The sequence below is a fragment of the Sphaeramia orbicularis genome, chromosome 17 (assembly GCF_902148855.1).
Source record: "Sphaeramia orbicularis chromosome 17, fSphaOr1.1, whole genome shotgun sequence".
Lineage (NCBI taxonomy): Eukaryota > Metazoa > Chordata > Actinopteri > Kurtiformes > Apogonidae > Sphaeramia > Sphaeramia orbicularis.
The window spans coordinates 44,956,860-44,973,774 of NC_043973.1; the positions used below are offsets into that span (position 1 = coordinate 44,956,860).

Below are 16,915 nucleotides of genomic sequence, written 5' to 3' on the forward strand. Positions count from 1 at the left end.
CCATTGGCTCCCTGTGTGTTTTAGAATTGATTTTAAGATTTTACTGATTACTTTTAAAGCCCGAATGGGTCTGGCCCCAAGCTATATAGATGACATGTTAGCTACCTACGAGCCAGCACGTAGCCTTAGATCCTCGGGCAGAGGGCTCCTGGCTGTTCCAAAGTCGAGGCTTAAATCTAAGGGTGACCGGGCCTTTTCCATCAGGGCCCCTCGACTTTGGAACGGCCTGCCCGAGGAAATAAGGCTTGCAGAATCAGTGGCATCTTTTAAGTCACTTCTTAAAACACACTTTTATAGACTTGCTTTTATGTGATGTTTGTCCCTTTTAATTTTTAATTTTTTAATTTGAATCTTATCCTGTTTGATTGTTGGTTTATATTCTCATACATGATGTTTTATCTCACGCCTCTACTTCTGCATTGATTTAACAGCATCATGTTACATTACCCCTGCACTCCTTATTCCGATTCATTTAATCTATTTGAAGTGTCTTGTTTCTGCATTGTTGTACACATCTCTCCTATTATGTTGCTTCTATTTTAGTGTTTTTAGTGTTTTTATTTACATCTGGTATCCTGCTGTTGTGCCCTTTATTTGTTTGTCAAAGCACTTTGTAAACTTTGTTTTAAAAGGTGCTATATAAATAAAGTTATTATTATTATTATTATTATTATTATTATTACTTGTTCCATTAGCAGATGTTTTTGCTTGAATGAAGCAAAAAAAATCTATTATACATTATATATTTAGTACTTCTAGGATTTTTTGTTATGTTTGTTTTTTGCCACTTTCGGGTAAGGAACTAAATATGGTTACTTCATTAACCTTGATTTTCTACATTTCAACAAAAAAAAAAAAATAGAAAAATGTCACAAAAATAATAGTATCTTATGTCCTCCATTATCACACTAAGGTTGGAAATTTGAATTTCAGTGTATTTCTGTGAGTGTCGTATAAAGCAGTGGGTCTCTACCGGGGGTGCGGACACTCTGCCGGGGGGCGTGAGCACATGGGGTGGGGGGGTACGAGTGGCATTGTTGTGCGTGTGTACAGGTACATTAGCAACTACTGTTGTACATCACATTAAATCACTTGGCACATACTCCCCCCACTCACATATCGGATTGACGTCCATGAGCATGGCGTGGGGGGGGGGGGGGGGGGGCGCAAATTTGTTTTTGCGGGGCAGCAGATAGTCAATGAAAAGGAGTTCTCTCTTTCTTTCACTTTCTCACAGCTTCATCTACATGTCCTCCACATACAGGTCCGTTGCGTTACTTGTATAATTACGTATTGAGGTCCAGATTGAGGATGGGGGTGAGTGGGGGGGCATAGGGGGGGGTACCAGTAGGCTGATGATGCCGTTAGTGGGGTTTGGTTCAAAAAAGGTTGAGAAACCCTGATATAAAAGGTTATGGTACCTTACATTTATAACCTTCATGACAGATTAAAGTATCTGTATCTGCTTCGTCCAGTATGATCCACAGTGTCCACAGGTTGGACAACAACAGCTATGGTTTGTCTGAGCATTTGGACCAGTTTGGAATCCATTTTTCAGATGTTGTGTGGACAGATATTTTTTTAGGAAATGGTGGAAAGGAAGTTTTGTTTGTTTTTTTTCCTTTAAATATCCATGTGGACGAGGTAGTAAAGAGCTACAGTCTGTCTGTGATAAACTGCCTCTACAAATTGTGGAACAATTTCAGAATAAAGTACCTCAGTGTAAATGATGAACACTGTGAATATCTCATTTTCTACAGTACATAATATAATCACAAGCTTCAGATAATCTGGAGAAATCTCTGTGCACAAGGGAGGAAAAAAATCAATAGTCGATCATCTTTGGTCCCTGAGGCAGCGTTGAAATAAAACCAGACTGACAGACAGAATGTGTAATGGAAATAACTGTTCACTATGTTCTGCTGCGAACAAAATACACATCTACGACCTAGAACATCACATTAAAGCCTCTGGGTCTGCAACGTCCAGTGTTAACCACAGTGTTCACAAGTTGGACAACAACTATGGTTTTGGAGACTTTGGGGAGTGTAACTATGTTCTCCAGTACCTATGTTCCCATGTACCTTCCAGTAACTACGTTACCCGGCACTTATGTTCCCCAGTGCCCATGTTCCCCAGTTCCTATGTTCCCATGTACCTATTTTACCTTGTATCAATGTTCCCCAGTTCCTAAGGTCCCTAGTACCTTCCAGTACCTATGTCCCCCACTGCCTATGTTCCGTGGACCTATGTTTCCTGGTACCTATGTTCCCTGGTTCCAATGTCCCAGTACCTATGATCCCTGGTACCTTCCCAGTACCCATTTTCCCCAGTACCTATGTTCCCCAGTACCTATGTTCCCTGGTACCTTCCGAGTACCCATTTTCCCCAGTACCAATGTTCCCCAGTACCTATGTTCCATAGTACCTATGTTCCCGAGTACCTATGTTCCGCAGTGCCCATGTTCTGCAATGCCTATGTTCCCTGGTATCCATGTTCCCTGGTTCCTATGTTCCCAGTGCCAATGTTCCCCAGTACCTATGTTCCCCAATACCTATGTTCCCCAGTGCCTATGTTCCCTGGAATCTGTATTCCATGGTTCCTATGTTCCCAGTACCTATATTCCTTAGTACCTTCCCAGTACCTATGTTCCCCAGTACCCATGTTCTGCAGTACCTATGTTCCCTAGTAACTTCCATTACTCATGTTCTACAGTACCCATGTTCTCAGGTACCTATGTTCCTCAGTACCAATGTTCCCTGGCACCTACGTTCCCTAGTACCTAAGTTCCCCAGTACCTAACCCTAACCCCTAACCCTACATAGGTACAGGGTCCACAGGTATAAAGTTTTTGGATGTTGTAATAGTCATCTGACTCTGCATCTTATTTCAGTGGTCCTTGAATCTACCGTTGTCTTTGTTCCTGTTCTCCGCAGGCGTTTTGTGGAACCTGTCGTCATGCGACGCCCTGAAGATGCCCATCATCCAGGACGCCCTGGCCGTCCTGACCAACGCTGTGATCATTCCCCATTCGGGCTGGGACACCTCCCCCCACACACAGGAGGACCGCAAGCTGCACCTCCACTCCTCGCAGGTCCTCCGGAACGCCACCGGCTGCCTCCGGTCAGTACCGCACAGTTCTACCGGTTCTACCTACACAGGCTGATGGTACCTGTCACGCTCAAACACAGAAATGAGCTTCTCTGACATCAAAAGGCAGCGTTATTTTTAGGTTGATCCTTTGTTATTTTTATCAGTGTACACACTCAGACCTGACAGACTTAGTTACCGTTAAGGTGATTCAGCACCGGCTTCAGAGCTGCTGTGGTGTTTGTAAGTCGTACCGTTTGTTCGGGTAGTCGGACTGTGACACACTGGGTACAGTTACATGATGTTTTTTAAATCCAATTTATTTTTCCAGAAGAAATTAATTTGGAACTAAAGTATTTTCTCTTCTGTTTATGTGGAAATGGTTTACATGAGGTATTAATGAGGTAGATAAGTGAGCTAAAGGGTTTGCGCTGCAGTGCTCACGTTGCCTTGTTCTCGCAGCCCTTCCTTTAGCGTTTTAGGTTTGCATTAGTTTTTATTTCCCAAGATTTTATTACTGCAGTAAGGCAAGGCAAGGCAAGTTTATTTGTATAGCACATTTCAGCAACAAAGCTATTCAAGGTGCTTCACACAGGACATTGAAATACAACGACAGGGAAAAAGAAACATGTAAAAGGTGATTAAAAACAGTAAGTAAGAAAACAACACATAAAATCAAAAAATAAAAATAAAAAATACATAAATAAAAACACACACATATTAAAGTAAGAGTTGCAGTGCAGAGTTTCAAAAGAGAATATAAAATTTAAAAAGTCAAAAGCCTTTTAGTCAAAGGCAGCAGTGAACAGGTGAGTCTTTAACCTGGACTTAAAAGAACTCAGACTCTCAGCAGACCTGGTATTTTCTGGTAGTTTGTTCCAGATATACGGAGCATAGAAACTGAACGCTGACTCTCCATGTTTAGTTCTGACTTTGGGAACACAGAGGAGACCTGCACCAGATGACCTGAGTGGTCTGGATGGTTCAGACTGGACTAGAAGGTCTCTGATGTATTTTGGGCCTAAACCATTCAGTGCTTTATATGCTAGCAAGAGAATTTTAAAGTCTATTCTCTGAGAGACAGGGAGCCAGTGTAGAGACCTCAGAACTGGACTGATGTGGTCCACTCTCGTGGTCTTAGTGAGGACTCGAGCAGCAGCACAGTAAGTCACATGGGCATGACTTGAGCCTCAATTTGTGATCATATTAACCCCAGCGGACTAAAGGAATGATTAGGGAGAACTGAATTTCACAAAATCACTCATCAAATACTACGGATCACCTATAAAAGCCTGGCTACATCTGACCATAGGAATGAAGCCGTTATGCTAAGCTAGGCTAAGCTAAGCTAACGGAAGGGCTGCGAGAACAAGGCAGTCGGTGCACTGCAGTGCAAACTGATTTGCCCACTTAGCGAACTCATTAGTGCGTTGTCGTGTAAAATTTACGACCGTAAGTGGGAGAAATCTCTGGTCTCTTTGACGCTCCTCTCCAGTTGTATTTATGTCTGTACTCCCATCTGTGTAGTGGAACTTTGTTGAGTAATAGTTACACAGAGCCAAAGACAGACTCAGAGATCGAGCAGAATTCGAGCCGCATAAAGTGTTTATTCATACACAAAATAATCACTGAGTTGACATCTGCAGAAACAACTGACTTTTTCGCTCTGGGAGACCATTTTTATACAATCAAAAGCAGGTTGGGTTTAGCTACAAACCATACCCATTTTTATCATATTTTGAACATTAATCTAGTCATGTCGGAAACCCCCCTCTCAGCTTGTCCCCGATAGGGTGAGGTTTCTTTGGTGTCGGTCAGGATTGGTCAAACATATATGAATATGTAACTTTTTCCCGGAAAATGTAAGGTACTTCCCAGAAGGTTCAAAAATTTCTACTCACGTGTACTTCTTTTGCACACCACGTTTTCCGGAACTTTCCCTGAGCTCACATGTTCATTCTGCCCGCCCCATTTTGTAACTTTGCATAAATTCACTACTTCCTTCGATGACTGCACATTTTCATTCTTTTTGTTGGTCTCCCAGGAAAAAAGTCAAACACTCTGTTACAACCATCACATTGTACGGAAATTTAACTTATGCCATGCAAATGAATACTTTTGATTATAAAATTAATACTTTTGAATATAAAATGAATACTTTGATTAAAATGCTGTTTTTTTGACACCACAGCATGACAAATGAATTAATAAAAAAACAGGTGATGAACTCTTCCTTCAGGGTTTTCCAGGCTGGTAGATCCCATCAGAATAGCCCACTGGAACAGTTTGGGTTGACTAGACTGCATGGCATATTCTTCTGACAGCGCAGAATGTGTGCGTCATCGTGACAGGACAAGACAACGAGCATGTGCAGAATGGAAGGAATAAAGTCCAAACGGAATAAAGGGTTTACATGTCCCAGGAATAATTTAGATCAGAATAAAAAGGGGATTAAACCAGTGACTTTATTCGGATTTAAATTTAATCCGAACTATTCTTTTTCAACTGGAATAAGGTGTTTACATGGGCATCTGAAATAGGATCTAACGTTTATTCAGATTAAACCAGGAATAAAAGTTGTCATGGAAACACACGGACTTTGACACTAAATCACGATTACAGGACTTAATTAATTCCAACAGGAAATGATTGTGTGTTACAGCGGTTCCATTCATGTATAATAACAACTTAATGACTTTTTGTCTCGTTTTTTTAAACAAATATTTATCTGTATTAACCCATAAAAACCCAAACATCCACTGGTGACACAAATCAACTACTGATCTAACCTGTTTAATACCCGTTTGTCCACTAATCCTATCAATACATATAAATAATTAGTGTAAAATGCAGTTTGTCGTCTTTTCACCGTCATCAGATATGAGCCATTTGGACGTTCAGAGGCTCTGTAGTTACCGTGGAAACACTGTCATCTTCTACAACATTGATTCACCAGTAAAACCCATGGAGTTGGATCAATGACAGTGGATGGACACACTGGGTTTATGTTCAGTTATTAATAGATTTTGTTGAAAAAGTCATATTTTCTTCATTTTTCTCTATTTCTAATATTATGACAGTCAACTTTAATCTACATGATCAGTGAATTAAATATGAGAAAATAACTGATTTTCACTGAAAATGTGCAAAATACAGCGGATAATATTATAATAAATGGTGATAAATTACTAAAGAAAGGTGAAATAGAGAGAAAAATTCATGTGGGAACTGACACAAAAGTAGCATTGGGTCTTTATGGGTTAAGATGGAAGTGCTTCGGTGAAAAGAAAAGTCCTTCCTGCAGAGTGTGTATTATACTTTGTTGGTTCACTGTTCTCTCTTAGTTTTTTTTTGTTTTTTGTTTTTTTTTAAGTCAAATTTTCATCCAGAGGGCCAACATGCTGTTTAGCGTTTTCCGTCTTTATGGGTTAGTTCTGCCGTCTGTTTTTAGTCTTTTTGTGTTGTATGCAAAGCTGGTGAATACTTGAATTTTCCTCGGGATTAATAAAGTATCTATCTATCTATCTATCTATCTATCTATCTATCTATGGGTAAGAAACTAAATATAGTATCTTCTCTGACCTTGATTTTCTACACGATAACAATTTTTTTAATAATCCTCTAATGACACACTAAGGTTGAAATTTTATAAATGCTTAAGTCCTCCACGGCAAAAAAGGCCTGTACAAAAATAAGATAACTAAACTAATTATTGGGTCAAAAGGTCTTATTTATATATTATTTATATATCTATTGTCTGTCATTTCCAGGATTTTTATTCTACCAAGTTCCCTTTTTTCTTAAAGATAGATCGGTTTATTACAGTGAAGATTTTTGGTTCAATTTAACCATTAGAATATATGTATAATGAATTTACAACTGGTTTATGATTCGGTTATTTATTAACACTGTTTAAGAATGAATGAACGAACAATCACAAAGAAGTTACAGCGCAATTTTTATACACTGATACAGGCTCAGTATTTGATGTTCTTTATGTATTATTCCATTAAATGTCAATTCTTTTTAGTTGCTCATCTTTACCTCCGCCAAGGAGGTTATGTTTTTGCCAGGGTTTGTTTGTTTGTTTGTTTGTTTGTCTGTCCGTTAGTGTGCAACATAACTCAAAAAGTTATGGACAGATTTGGATGAAATTTTCAGGGTTTGTTGGAAATGGGATAAGGAAGAAATGATTAAATTCTGGTGGTGATCGGGGGTGGGGGGGGCCCACGGGGGGGGGCCACTGATCGTTAGTGTGCAACATAACTCAAAAAGTTATGGACAGATTTGGATGAAATTTTCAGCGTTTGTTGGAAATGGGATAAGGAAGAAATGATTAAATTTTGCTGGTGATCGGGGATGGGGGGGCCCAGGGGGGGGCCCACTGATCAGCCTTGGCGGAGGTCTGCGCTCTCCGAGTGCTTCTAGTTCTTTATCTCCTCCCTTCATCAGCCAACATGTTAAACCATTTACTAATGACTTAGTCTCATGTAAAACAGGCCAAAGACACTTTATTGTGAAGTGTAAAACACATCCCCGTTTATTAAAGAGTCAAAATAAACTGAGTTTAGTCTCGACTGATCTGCTTGAACAGCTACTGGAAATGATGCAGCGTTGTTTATTAAACTCATTAAATGTGAAAGAGATTGTGACTTTGATAAATCAAAGATCACAGAGCAGAACACGACACACGTCTTTGGTTCCGCTCTCTGCTTGTTTTACTTTGCTGCAGAAGCCTTTTCATTAATCTGATAAAAGTCAGACTTTGTTGGAAGCGACGCTGAAATGTTACTGGGTCCGACCTGTAAGACTGACGGCGCAGCTTCTCCGCTAAAGTGACACAGCTGCTTTGTTCAGACACAAGGATGAAAAGTTCAGTTTCTGTTGTGTTGATGCTTTCTAGTATAAATCCTTTTTTAACCCTTTTCAGACGCTTGTGTCTCCTTTGCCACAGTTTTGCAGACGCTGTCATTCAAATTACCTTAACTCCTGAACCTCCTGCTCTATTGATAGAATTCAAAAATCATCTGAAAGCTGAGATTTGGGTCTTTGTATCGTTATATAACACATTAGGGTCGAGGCCTGCATTGGCTGAGAGAGCAGTGGAAGTGGGCAGAGCAGAGAGCAGCAGAGTGCAGTCGGTAAGAGAGAAATGGAGGTTTTATGACTTTTAGCAGCGTTTTAGCTGTGTTTTTGCAGTGAATTTTTGTAAATAATTGTATATAATAGTGATAGTGCTATTGTGGAGTGTTCTAGTGTGTTTTGTCATGTTTTTGCAGTTTATTTCACCTTTTTCTCACAGTTTTTATCTGTATTTTTGCAGCTTGTATAGTTCATTGATAGTTGTTGTTTAGCTGAAAATATTCTATACAGTGGTAGCACCAGGATTTTAAAAGTGGGGGGGCAACTGGAGGGCAAAGAAAATGTTTGGGGGGGTGGACAAAAAAATTTTGCGCATAGTGCAAAATTAACATTTTGAGCTTTAGCAGCTGCAATATATAAATATATCTATATAAATAAATATATTTATATAAATAAATAAAGAAAGAATTTTTTTTTATTTATAGCCTATCTGTTACACTTTATATAGAGGGCAATTTTTGGTAAAATCAGGTAATACTTAATGTATTCAAGGTATTTGTTAAAAACTACAGCATGAACAACTCTGACTTTCTGATTATTTAATAGGTACAATGTACTTTCACATATTTCTCTAAACACATCAGAAAAACATGCAGCAAACAAACAGCAATGTCAATGTATGCAAGTTAATAAATGTTGAAAACAAAATAAAACTAAAAGCCTAACCAACTAATCAAACAAAACGTATGTATACAATGGCTTCCACTACATGCACATGTATATAACCACTGACAACATCTGTAGGCTTAGGTACACTAACTTGTATTACAAGTGTATCAAAATGTGTTATGTATGCTTTCATTGATGGATTTTTCATATTTCTTTGTTGCCCGAATTTTCCCAAAGATTTGTCCAAATCTGGGTGGGGGGGCAACCGGGGGGGCAAAGGTCGTGACTGGGGGGACATTTGCCCCCCCTTGGTGCCACCACTGATTATATAAATATATGTATATTTATGTATGCAAATATATAGGCAGAGACACACAGGCTAAAAATGCCTAGAAATGAATACATAGTAATAAAATAAATAAATAAAAGTAGGAAGCTCTAACATGAACACAGAAAATCTAGAAAAACTAAAATGTTTGGGCACATGTAAAACAGTTGAAAGTTCATTTCTATAAACTCGTATATTTCATTCTGCACATTTACAGTTGTTTTTCAGAATAAATATGATTATTAAAATTCATGTCTGTTTTTAACTTTTTGCAAAAACACACTGTTTTACGCATTTATTACATATAATAATGATAATTAATGGCCAGATATTGAAAGTTAAGTTCCTCCTGAAAAAAAGTGCAAAAGAAAAAGAATTTTGTGACACTTTTATTGCAAAAACTACAAAAAAAATCTAGGCAGCCTGTTATAATGGTAGTCTATATAGGGCTCAAGCTTTTTAAACGATTGGTATTAAAAAGGTTCCAATTAAATTATAGGCTCATCTAGAGTCCTAGACCTGGAATGTCTACATCTACTGTATTCATTTTAGAAACATACATAAAACTTTGAGATATATGAAATACAGGGGTTGGACAAAATAATGGAAACACCTTAAAACATCAACAAAATATAATTTAATATGGTGTAGGTCCACCTTTTGCGGCAATTACAGCCTCAATTCTCCGAGGTATTGATTCATACAACTTGTGAATTGTTTCCAAAGGAATTTTAAGCCATTCTTCAGTTAGAATACCCTCAACTCTTTTAGAGACGATGGCGGTGGAAATCGACGTCTTACTTGAATCTCTAAAACTGACCATAAATGCTCAATAATGTTGAGGTCTGGGGACTGTGCCGGCCATACGAGATGCTCAACTTCATTAGAATGTTCCTCATGCCATTCTTTAACAATTCTAGCTGTATGGATTGGGGCATTATCATCTTGAGGTGAAGGTGTTTCCATTATTTTGTCCAACCCCTGTATATGCTCTTATATATTGTGTGGCCTTTGTCTCTGATGAATCCAGCCCAGTGTAATATGATGGAATCACAGATGAATGTTCTGTCTAAGGCGGGGGTGTCAAACTCAGATCCTCGAGGGCTGGTATCCTGCATGTTTTAGATGTTTCCCTCTTCCATCACACCTGGAAGCCATTACATCGTTATCAGGCTTCTGCAGAGCATGATGATGAGCTGATCATTAATTGAACCAGGTGTGGAAGAAAGAGGGGCATATCTAAAGCATGCAGGCTACCGGCCCTCGAGGACCGGAGTTTGACACCTGTGGTCTAAGGGGATCATAGGTACACTCCTGTTGTCTTCATCAGTATCTCGGTCACTGACAGGAGAATTAATCTACGTATACCTGCTTTCAATGGCCCAAATAACGAAATCAAACACAAAACCCTCTACCTTTGGTTAGGCCTGCATGATAGTGGAAAAAACTGACATTGCAATTTTTTTAAACCCGTGATATGATGATATTGTGATATGAAAAACTACTCAGGAGGATATAACAGCTGTGTGGTGCCGACGTAAATGGTCAAAAAAATGAGTTGTGTTTCCTCTGGTTGTGGCGACAGGTGCATTGAGGCACTGTCGACACAGAACACGTGTTTCAGTTTCATCCTTCTTGTAGCTGAAATAATTCCACATAACTGACGTTGCTTTTCTTTTTGGCACCATGTCTTCATTTTCGGTGATTTTCTCTTGTTCATTGCTTATTTTTCAACGTTGTTACCAGCGACTCATTCCATGTTCAGGGGCGTGGTCTGCTTCGGCAAACTGATTAATAACTATTGTGATTGGTGGATCGCTGTGCACAGTGTGTGTCAGGTACCCAGGTTTAAATTGTTGTTATTTTAATTGTTCATTGTTTAATTGTTGTTAAGTTGTTAAATAGAAAACATGCTGAGTTCATTTACCTCCTCCATTGCAGGACCTGCGATGTGACTATTGCGCACACGTACATTGCGATGACGATGCTCAAACGATATTTTTTGCAGCTCTACCTCTGGTGTGGAACTGCTTTTTTTTCAGATCCAGTATCTGTTTGACCTGCCAGTGTACACAAACATTACAGATAAGACTATGTTAAAGGTCATGTTTGTTGTGAATGTCTCAGTTTATTTAATATCAGCTTCTTCAGAACTACAGATCATAAAGACATCTTTGACGGTTGTGGTGTCAGAGGAACTTCCCAGACCAATACATCATCTCCTTTTTGAGCACAATTAAACCAAGTGCATGTGTGTGTTTGTGTGTGAATTGTGTTGCTGATACAGCAGTCCTCCTTAACTCTCTATTCGGTTAAATTCAATAAAAACGCTGTGCAGCTCTGATAGCGGTGTGTAGGAGCATTAGCTTTTCTAATTCTATTCTCCAAATGCTTTCTAGTGTTTCATCTCCAGGAATCCATCATAATATTGTTTTGTCTCTCTGGCATCTGCCTTAAAGGTACAAAGACATAACTCGTCTCGCTTTCCTTCTGACCTTTTAGACTCGAACATTCTGCAAAATTCAGTTTTCTCTCAAAGCACTAGACTCACAAAGTATTCATTCAGATTATTCTCTATAAAACTGCACTCGGGTATTTTATGGCAGGCAATTTAATAATGTTTTGTCGACTTGAAAAGTACAAAGTCTGGAAGAAAAAAATATAAAATGGAAGACTGGATCAGTCTTATTGTTATGGTAAAGTAAAATTATTATTTTATGTCCCAGGCTGTTGCAGTCACTATTGTCAGGGCTGTATTTAACAATTATTTTCATTAATTACTATTTTCTTGATTGACTGATCGATTGTTTAGTCCAGAAAATTGTGAAACATATTGATCAGTGATTCTCAGAGGCATTGATGATGTAATTGGATGTTTTATTTTGCCCAGAATTCCCAATATTCAATGTTCCCAATGAAAATACACAAATCAAACACTCAAGATAACTGGTGATTATTCGACAACTTCGTTACGTAATAAATAATTTTACTTTATTGTCCTTAGAAAACTTTTGGCAACTGTCAGACAAAAACCACAACAGAACAGACGCTAAAATCAAAACTGTTTCATGAACCACGACGTCATAAACAGTGAAACTTATCAATTAATCTGTGAAATATTGCAGCATTGAACATACTTACATTTCTTTTGGCAAGAAAACAAAATGACCACAAGATGCAATCCAAGGACTACTGCTATTTGCAAAAAACATTACAATATACTATATAAAACAAGCCATTTTAGGCTTTCTGCCTCTCCCCGCACCTTTACTGTTTTATTATGACTTTGATCAATGTTATGTATGTGCAAAATAAATCAGTAAATCAATATATATTATAAAAGCAAAGTGGCCTTTGTGTGTGTGTGTGTGTGTGTGTGTGTGTGTGTGTGTCCAGGGATTCACACAAAATCCGTACAAAGCTGACTGCTGCAGTTTGTCATACTTATGTATTTTTTGTCAGGGAAGAGACTAGTGAAAACAGCAAGTTGATCAGACCAATATTTTGGGAGATATTAGTAATTCTGGAGTACAATAGCCTTACAGTCACATTGCTATGGCCAGAACACTTTGGCAGTGACTGCTGGACAAATGTGGTACAGCATGCGCGAATACACAACAGCATAAAAACGACACATCTAGGATTCCCACGGGTCAATGCACTAGTATATATAGATACACATTTCACAAGATCAGAAGAATGCATAGATAATTGCTCAGTTATATTCAATATCAACTTAAATGACAACTGTGAAAATTTGTATTTCTATACACTACAAATATGGTCATTTTTGCCATTTGTGAATAAAACTATGTCTGGTCATTAAAAAATGTGTTTCAATTCAATTCACATACAAGAATCCCAACTGAAAAAAATAGCCCAGAAATTAAAAACATCCTTTACTTTTTGTTTGTAGCGTGTATGATATGATTTGTATATGAATACACCTAAATTACAAAATCCCATTCTGCAGGACAACTTTCAGACAGTCATCCCTCTCCTGTAAGAGTATTAAACAGTGGAAATAAAATTCATCTCAGAGTTTAGGATGTTCACCACCAGAACCAAAACATGATTAAAGACAAAACACAACTGTTCTCATCTGGAAATACTGTGTATATTGTGTGGGGGAGTGAATGAATGCCTCATATATAAGTGTAACACTGGATTATCGAATTGTATGGAATGACAATTTTAAATTATGTGTATTTTATATTCACTACAAACAAAAGGTTAAGGATATTTCAATTTTTTTGGTCATTTTTTGGTCATTTTTGCGATTTGTAACTAAAACTATGTCTGGTCATTAAAAAATATGTTTCACTTCAATTCACATACAAAAAAGTAAAAAGCGCTGTGCAAGAACCCCAACTGAAAAAAAAGCCCCAAAATTAAAAATATCCTTAACTTTTTGTTTGTAGTGTATTTGATTTGATTTGTATACGAAATCAGAGGCATATACAGTCTACTCTCGTTAAACCGCCCGCCGTTATACCGCCATTTTTGCTCACCGCCGACCAAAACCATTGCACAAAAATCCCCAATGCATTATTCCATTAGCTACCGCCATTTCCGCCTATCGCCATCCGCCAGCCCAGTTCCACGCACAAACAACACTTATACCATTGATTTCCCGACCGTTATACCGCCAGCGTGATTGCCATCGAGTACACATAAATTTTAACAATGCACTGAAACAAACGCGCCAGATGCTGATCGCGACAAGCTATGAGTAGGTCTACGGAACGGCCACCGTTCATTTATCGCAGAACACTCAGTAGGTCAGGATGTCGGGAAGAGGACGTGGGATTAAGCCAAAGCCTCAAGATGATGGGGTGTCATTTCCCGACACGGTATAATAATGCTTAAAATGTTTCCCCACTTTAAATGATCCCTTACAACATAACAGAATCAAGATTTATTTAGAAACGCAATTAGAACGGGTTAACGGAGGCAGCATAGACATCATATAGTAAAGACATGCACATTATGGACGCAACCCGTTGTAACGCCATTTTCGCTATACCGCCAATTTGGCCGTGAACGGAAGTTGGCGGTATAACGAGAGTAGACTGTATGTATATATATATATATATATATATATATATATATATATATATATATATATATATATATATATATGTATATGTATATTAGGGATGTAACGATATGAACATTTCATATCACGGTTATTGTGACCATGATTATCATTCTTATTGCAGCATTGTTGAAACTGAGCTCAAAATGTTCAAAAACTACTTATACACACACTGAAATAATTTAACCAAGTTTTATTTGGAAAAAAACAAAAAATAAAATAAAATAATAGACACAATGTACTTTATGTTGACAGAAACCTTCCAATATTAACATGTAAACATCAAACATGTGTATTAAAGATGGAACTTTATGGACATTGACCATTTTCCATATCAAGTTTGAGTTGTTTTAGTTTCTTTTTCATAGATAGATAGATAGTCTCTCTCTCTCTCTTTGAAAGTGCAGTAATCAAATACAGTTATCATGATAATTAGAATTTAAACAGTAATACTAACCGTTGGGAATTTTACTGCGGTTTATCGTTATACTGGTAATCGTTATATCCCTAATATGTATATATATATATGTGTGTGTGTGTGTGTGTGTGTGTATATATATGGGAATCCTAGATGTGTAGCCCCCCCTTATGTCTTATGTATATATACACAAGGGGGGGGCTGAAAAGTTCATAGGGTTACTAAATGAAGGAGTTATTCCACAGCGATGAAAGTTGACATACATTTAATTCAACCTTTCCTGATACTAACGGCATGGTTTCCCTCCAGATAAACCCCCACTGGATAAATAATTTAGGTCTTTGAAAAGTAGTACCAGAGACATTTCATGACCCGTCCGTGGCACCGTGGTCTTATCAAATGTCTGCAGAAAAAGGGGTTAGCCCCCCAGGACATTCATACTGACATGGTTGCTATAGGGGATGATGGTCTAGCTTTATCAACTGTGCAAATGTGGGCAGCTGAATTCCAGAGGAGTAGGGGGAACGAGGGTGGGCTGAAAAGGAAGGGTTTTCACCAACTGTCTGTGGTACTACTTTTCAAAGTCTTAAATAATTTATCATCCAATGTGGGTTTATCCAAGTTGGGAAAAAGGCAGGATATGTACAGAGAATATACTGTTCATGTGAAATATGTCAAATTTATTAAACTGTCATATTCAGAGGAATGGAATATAAGTGTACATGTAAACACACTCGCTTAGATAGATAGATAGATAGATAGATAGATAGATAGATAGATAGATAGATAGATAGATAGATAGATAGATAGATAGATAGATAGATAGATAGATAGATAGATAGATAGATAGAACAGTCACTGACAACCAAAACTATTTACTGATGTAAAATATTTAAGAACTTTTGAACCACTAAAGCTATCAAAATGTTAAAATAATTGGTGTAAAATACAGTTCTTCATCTTTTCATGGTCATCAGATATGACCCATTTGGATGTTCAGAGGCTCTGTAGTTACCATGGAAACACCATCATCTCCTACAACATTGATTCACCAGTAAAACCCATGGAGTTGGATCAATGACAGTGGATGGAGACACTTGGTTTGTGTTCAATTAATGATAGATTTTACTGAAAAAGTCACTTTTTCTTAATTTTTCTCTGTTTTTGATATAATAACCCTCAACTTTAATCTGAGCTTTTATCATCATCTACATGATCTGTAAATTAAATATAAGAAATCACCTGATTTTTTACTGGAAAAGGTGCACAATACAGAGGATAATTTTATAATAAATAGTGATAAATTACTTAAAAAAAAGGTTAAATATAGAGGAAAAATGAATTTGGAAAGTGCCACATAAGTAAGTCTGGGTCTTTATGGGCTAAACATGTGATCCACACCCCAGATCATCTTCTCAGACCATGACTTATCTCTCTTCAGTAGATTTGCTTATTAACAGCGTTTATATATATTCCTGAGATGCTTTCCATCGTTATTACCTGGCGCGTACAAATAAGCCGTCCTTGATTCTGAGTCAGAAATATAAATATTCCTCACAGAGGAACGCTGGCGGGGAAGCAGACATTTTTATTTTTTGATGCGCTTTTGGTTCCATCAAGCATTTCATCATCAAAAGATGTCTCGCCGACAAAACGATGCCAGTCTGCACGCGTTTGTATCTCGCGTCTGTTTTATTATTCTTACAGACTTATGCTTTATAATAGAACAATAAGTTTCTTTTTAATACTTGGACGGGGTTTATATGAGGCTGAGGTTTCACTGTAACTTTTGACAGCTGCAGCGAGAACAACCCTCGACATTTCCAAATATTTCTTCTTGAGGATTTTGGCACAAGTGCAGCACAAGTTGAGTGGGAATGGAGTGGGACTGCTGCCATGACTACATTTGCATTTCTGTCTGCAAGGTTGTCTGGCTTCCTCTTTGTATGTGTGTGTTTGTCTCTGTCTAACTACCATGTGGGGGCTGTTAATCTCAGCCGCAATATGTCCCTTCACCTGCTCCCGCTGAAAATTAACTACAGATCGACTTCTAACGTGAGCTTTAGCTGCATCTAATACTGTACGTTTGTGAAAAGACGAGCGTTAACCCTTTAGCCCCTGATGTGTCTATGGTGAGCGTTCTGTATGTGTGATTTATTTTAACCTCCTAAGACCCAGCTATGGGTTTTCTGTCCGCATTTGTGGGCAAGAGTTTCACAACTTTATACAA

At 38.0% G+C, this 16,915-nt stretch overlaps 1 protein-coding gene across 1 annotated transcript in view; it reads left to right on the top strand.

Moving 5' to 3' along the window:
• ctnnd2b (catenin (cadherin-associated protein), delta 2b) overlaps positions 1-16,915 on the top strand; it is a 595,920-nt gene that overhangs the window by 414,365 nt on the left and 164,640 nt on the right. The window contains exon 15 of the mRNA XM_030159817.1: positions 2,937-3,123. Within this exon, the coding sequence (XP_030015677.1) occupies positions 2,937-3,123 (187 nt within the window). The remainder of the gene's footprint in view (positions 1-2,936; positions 3,124-16,915) is intronic.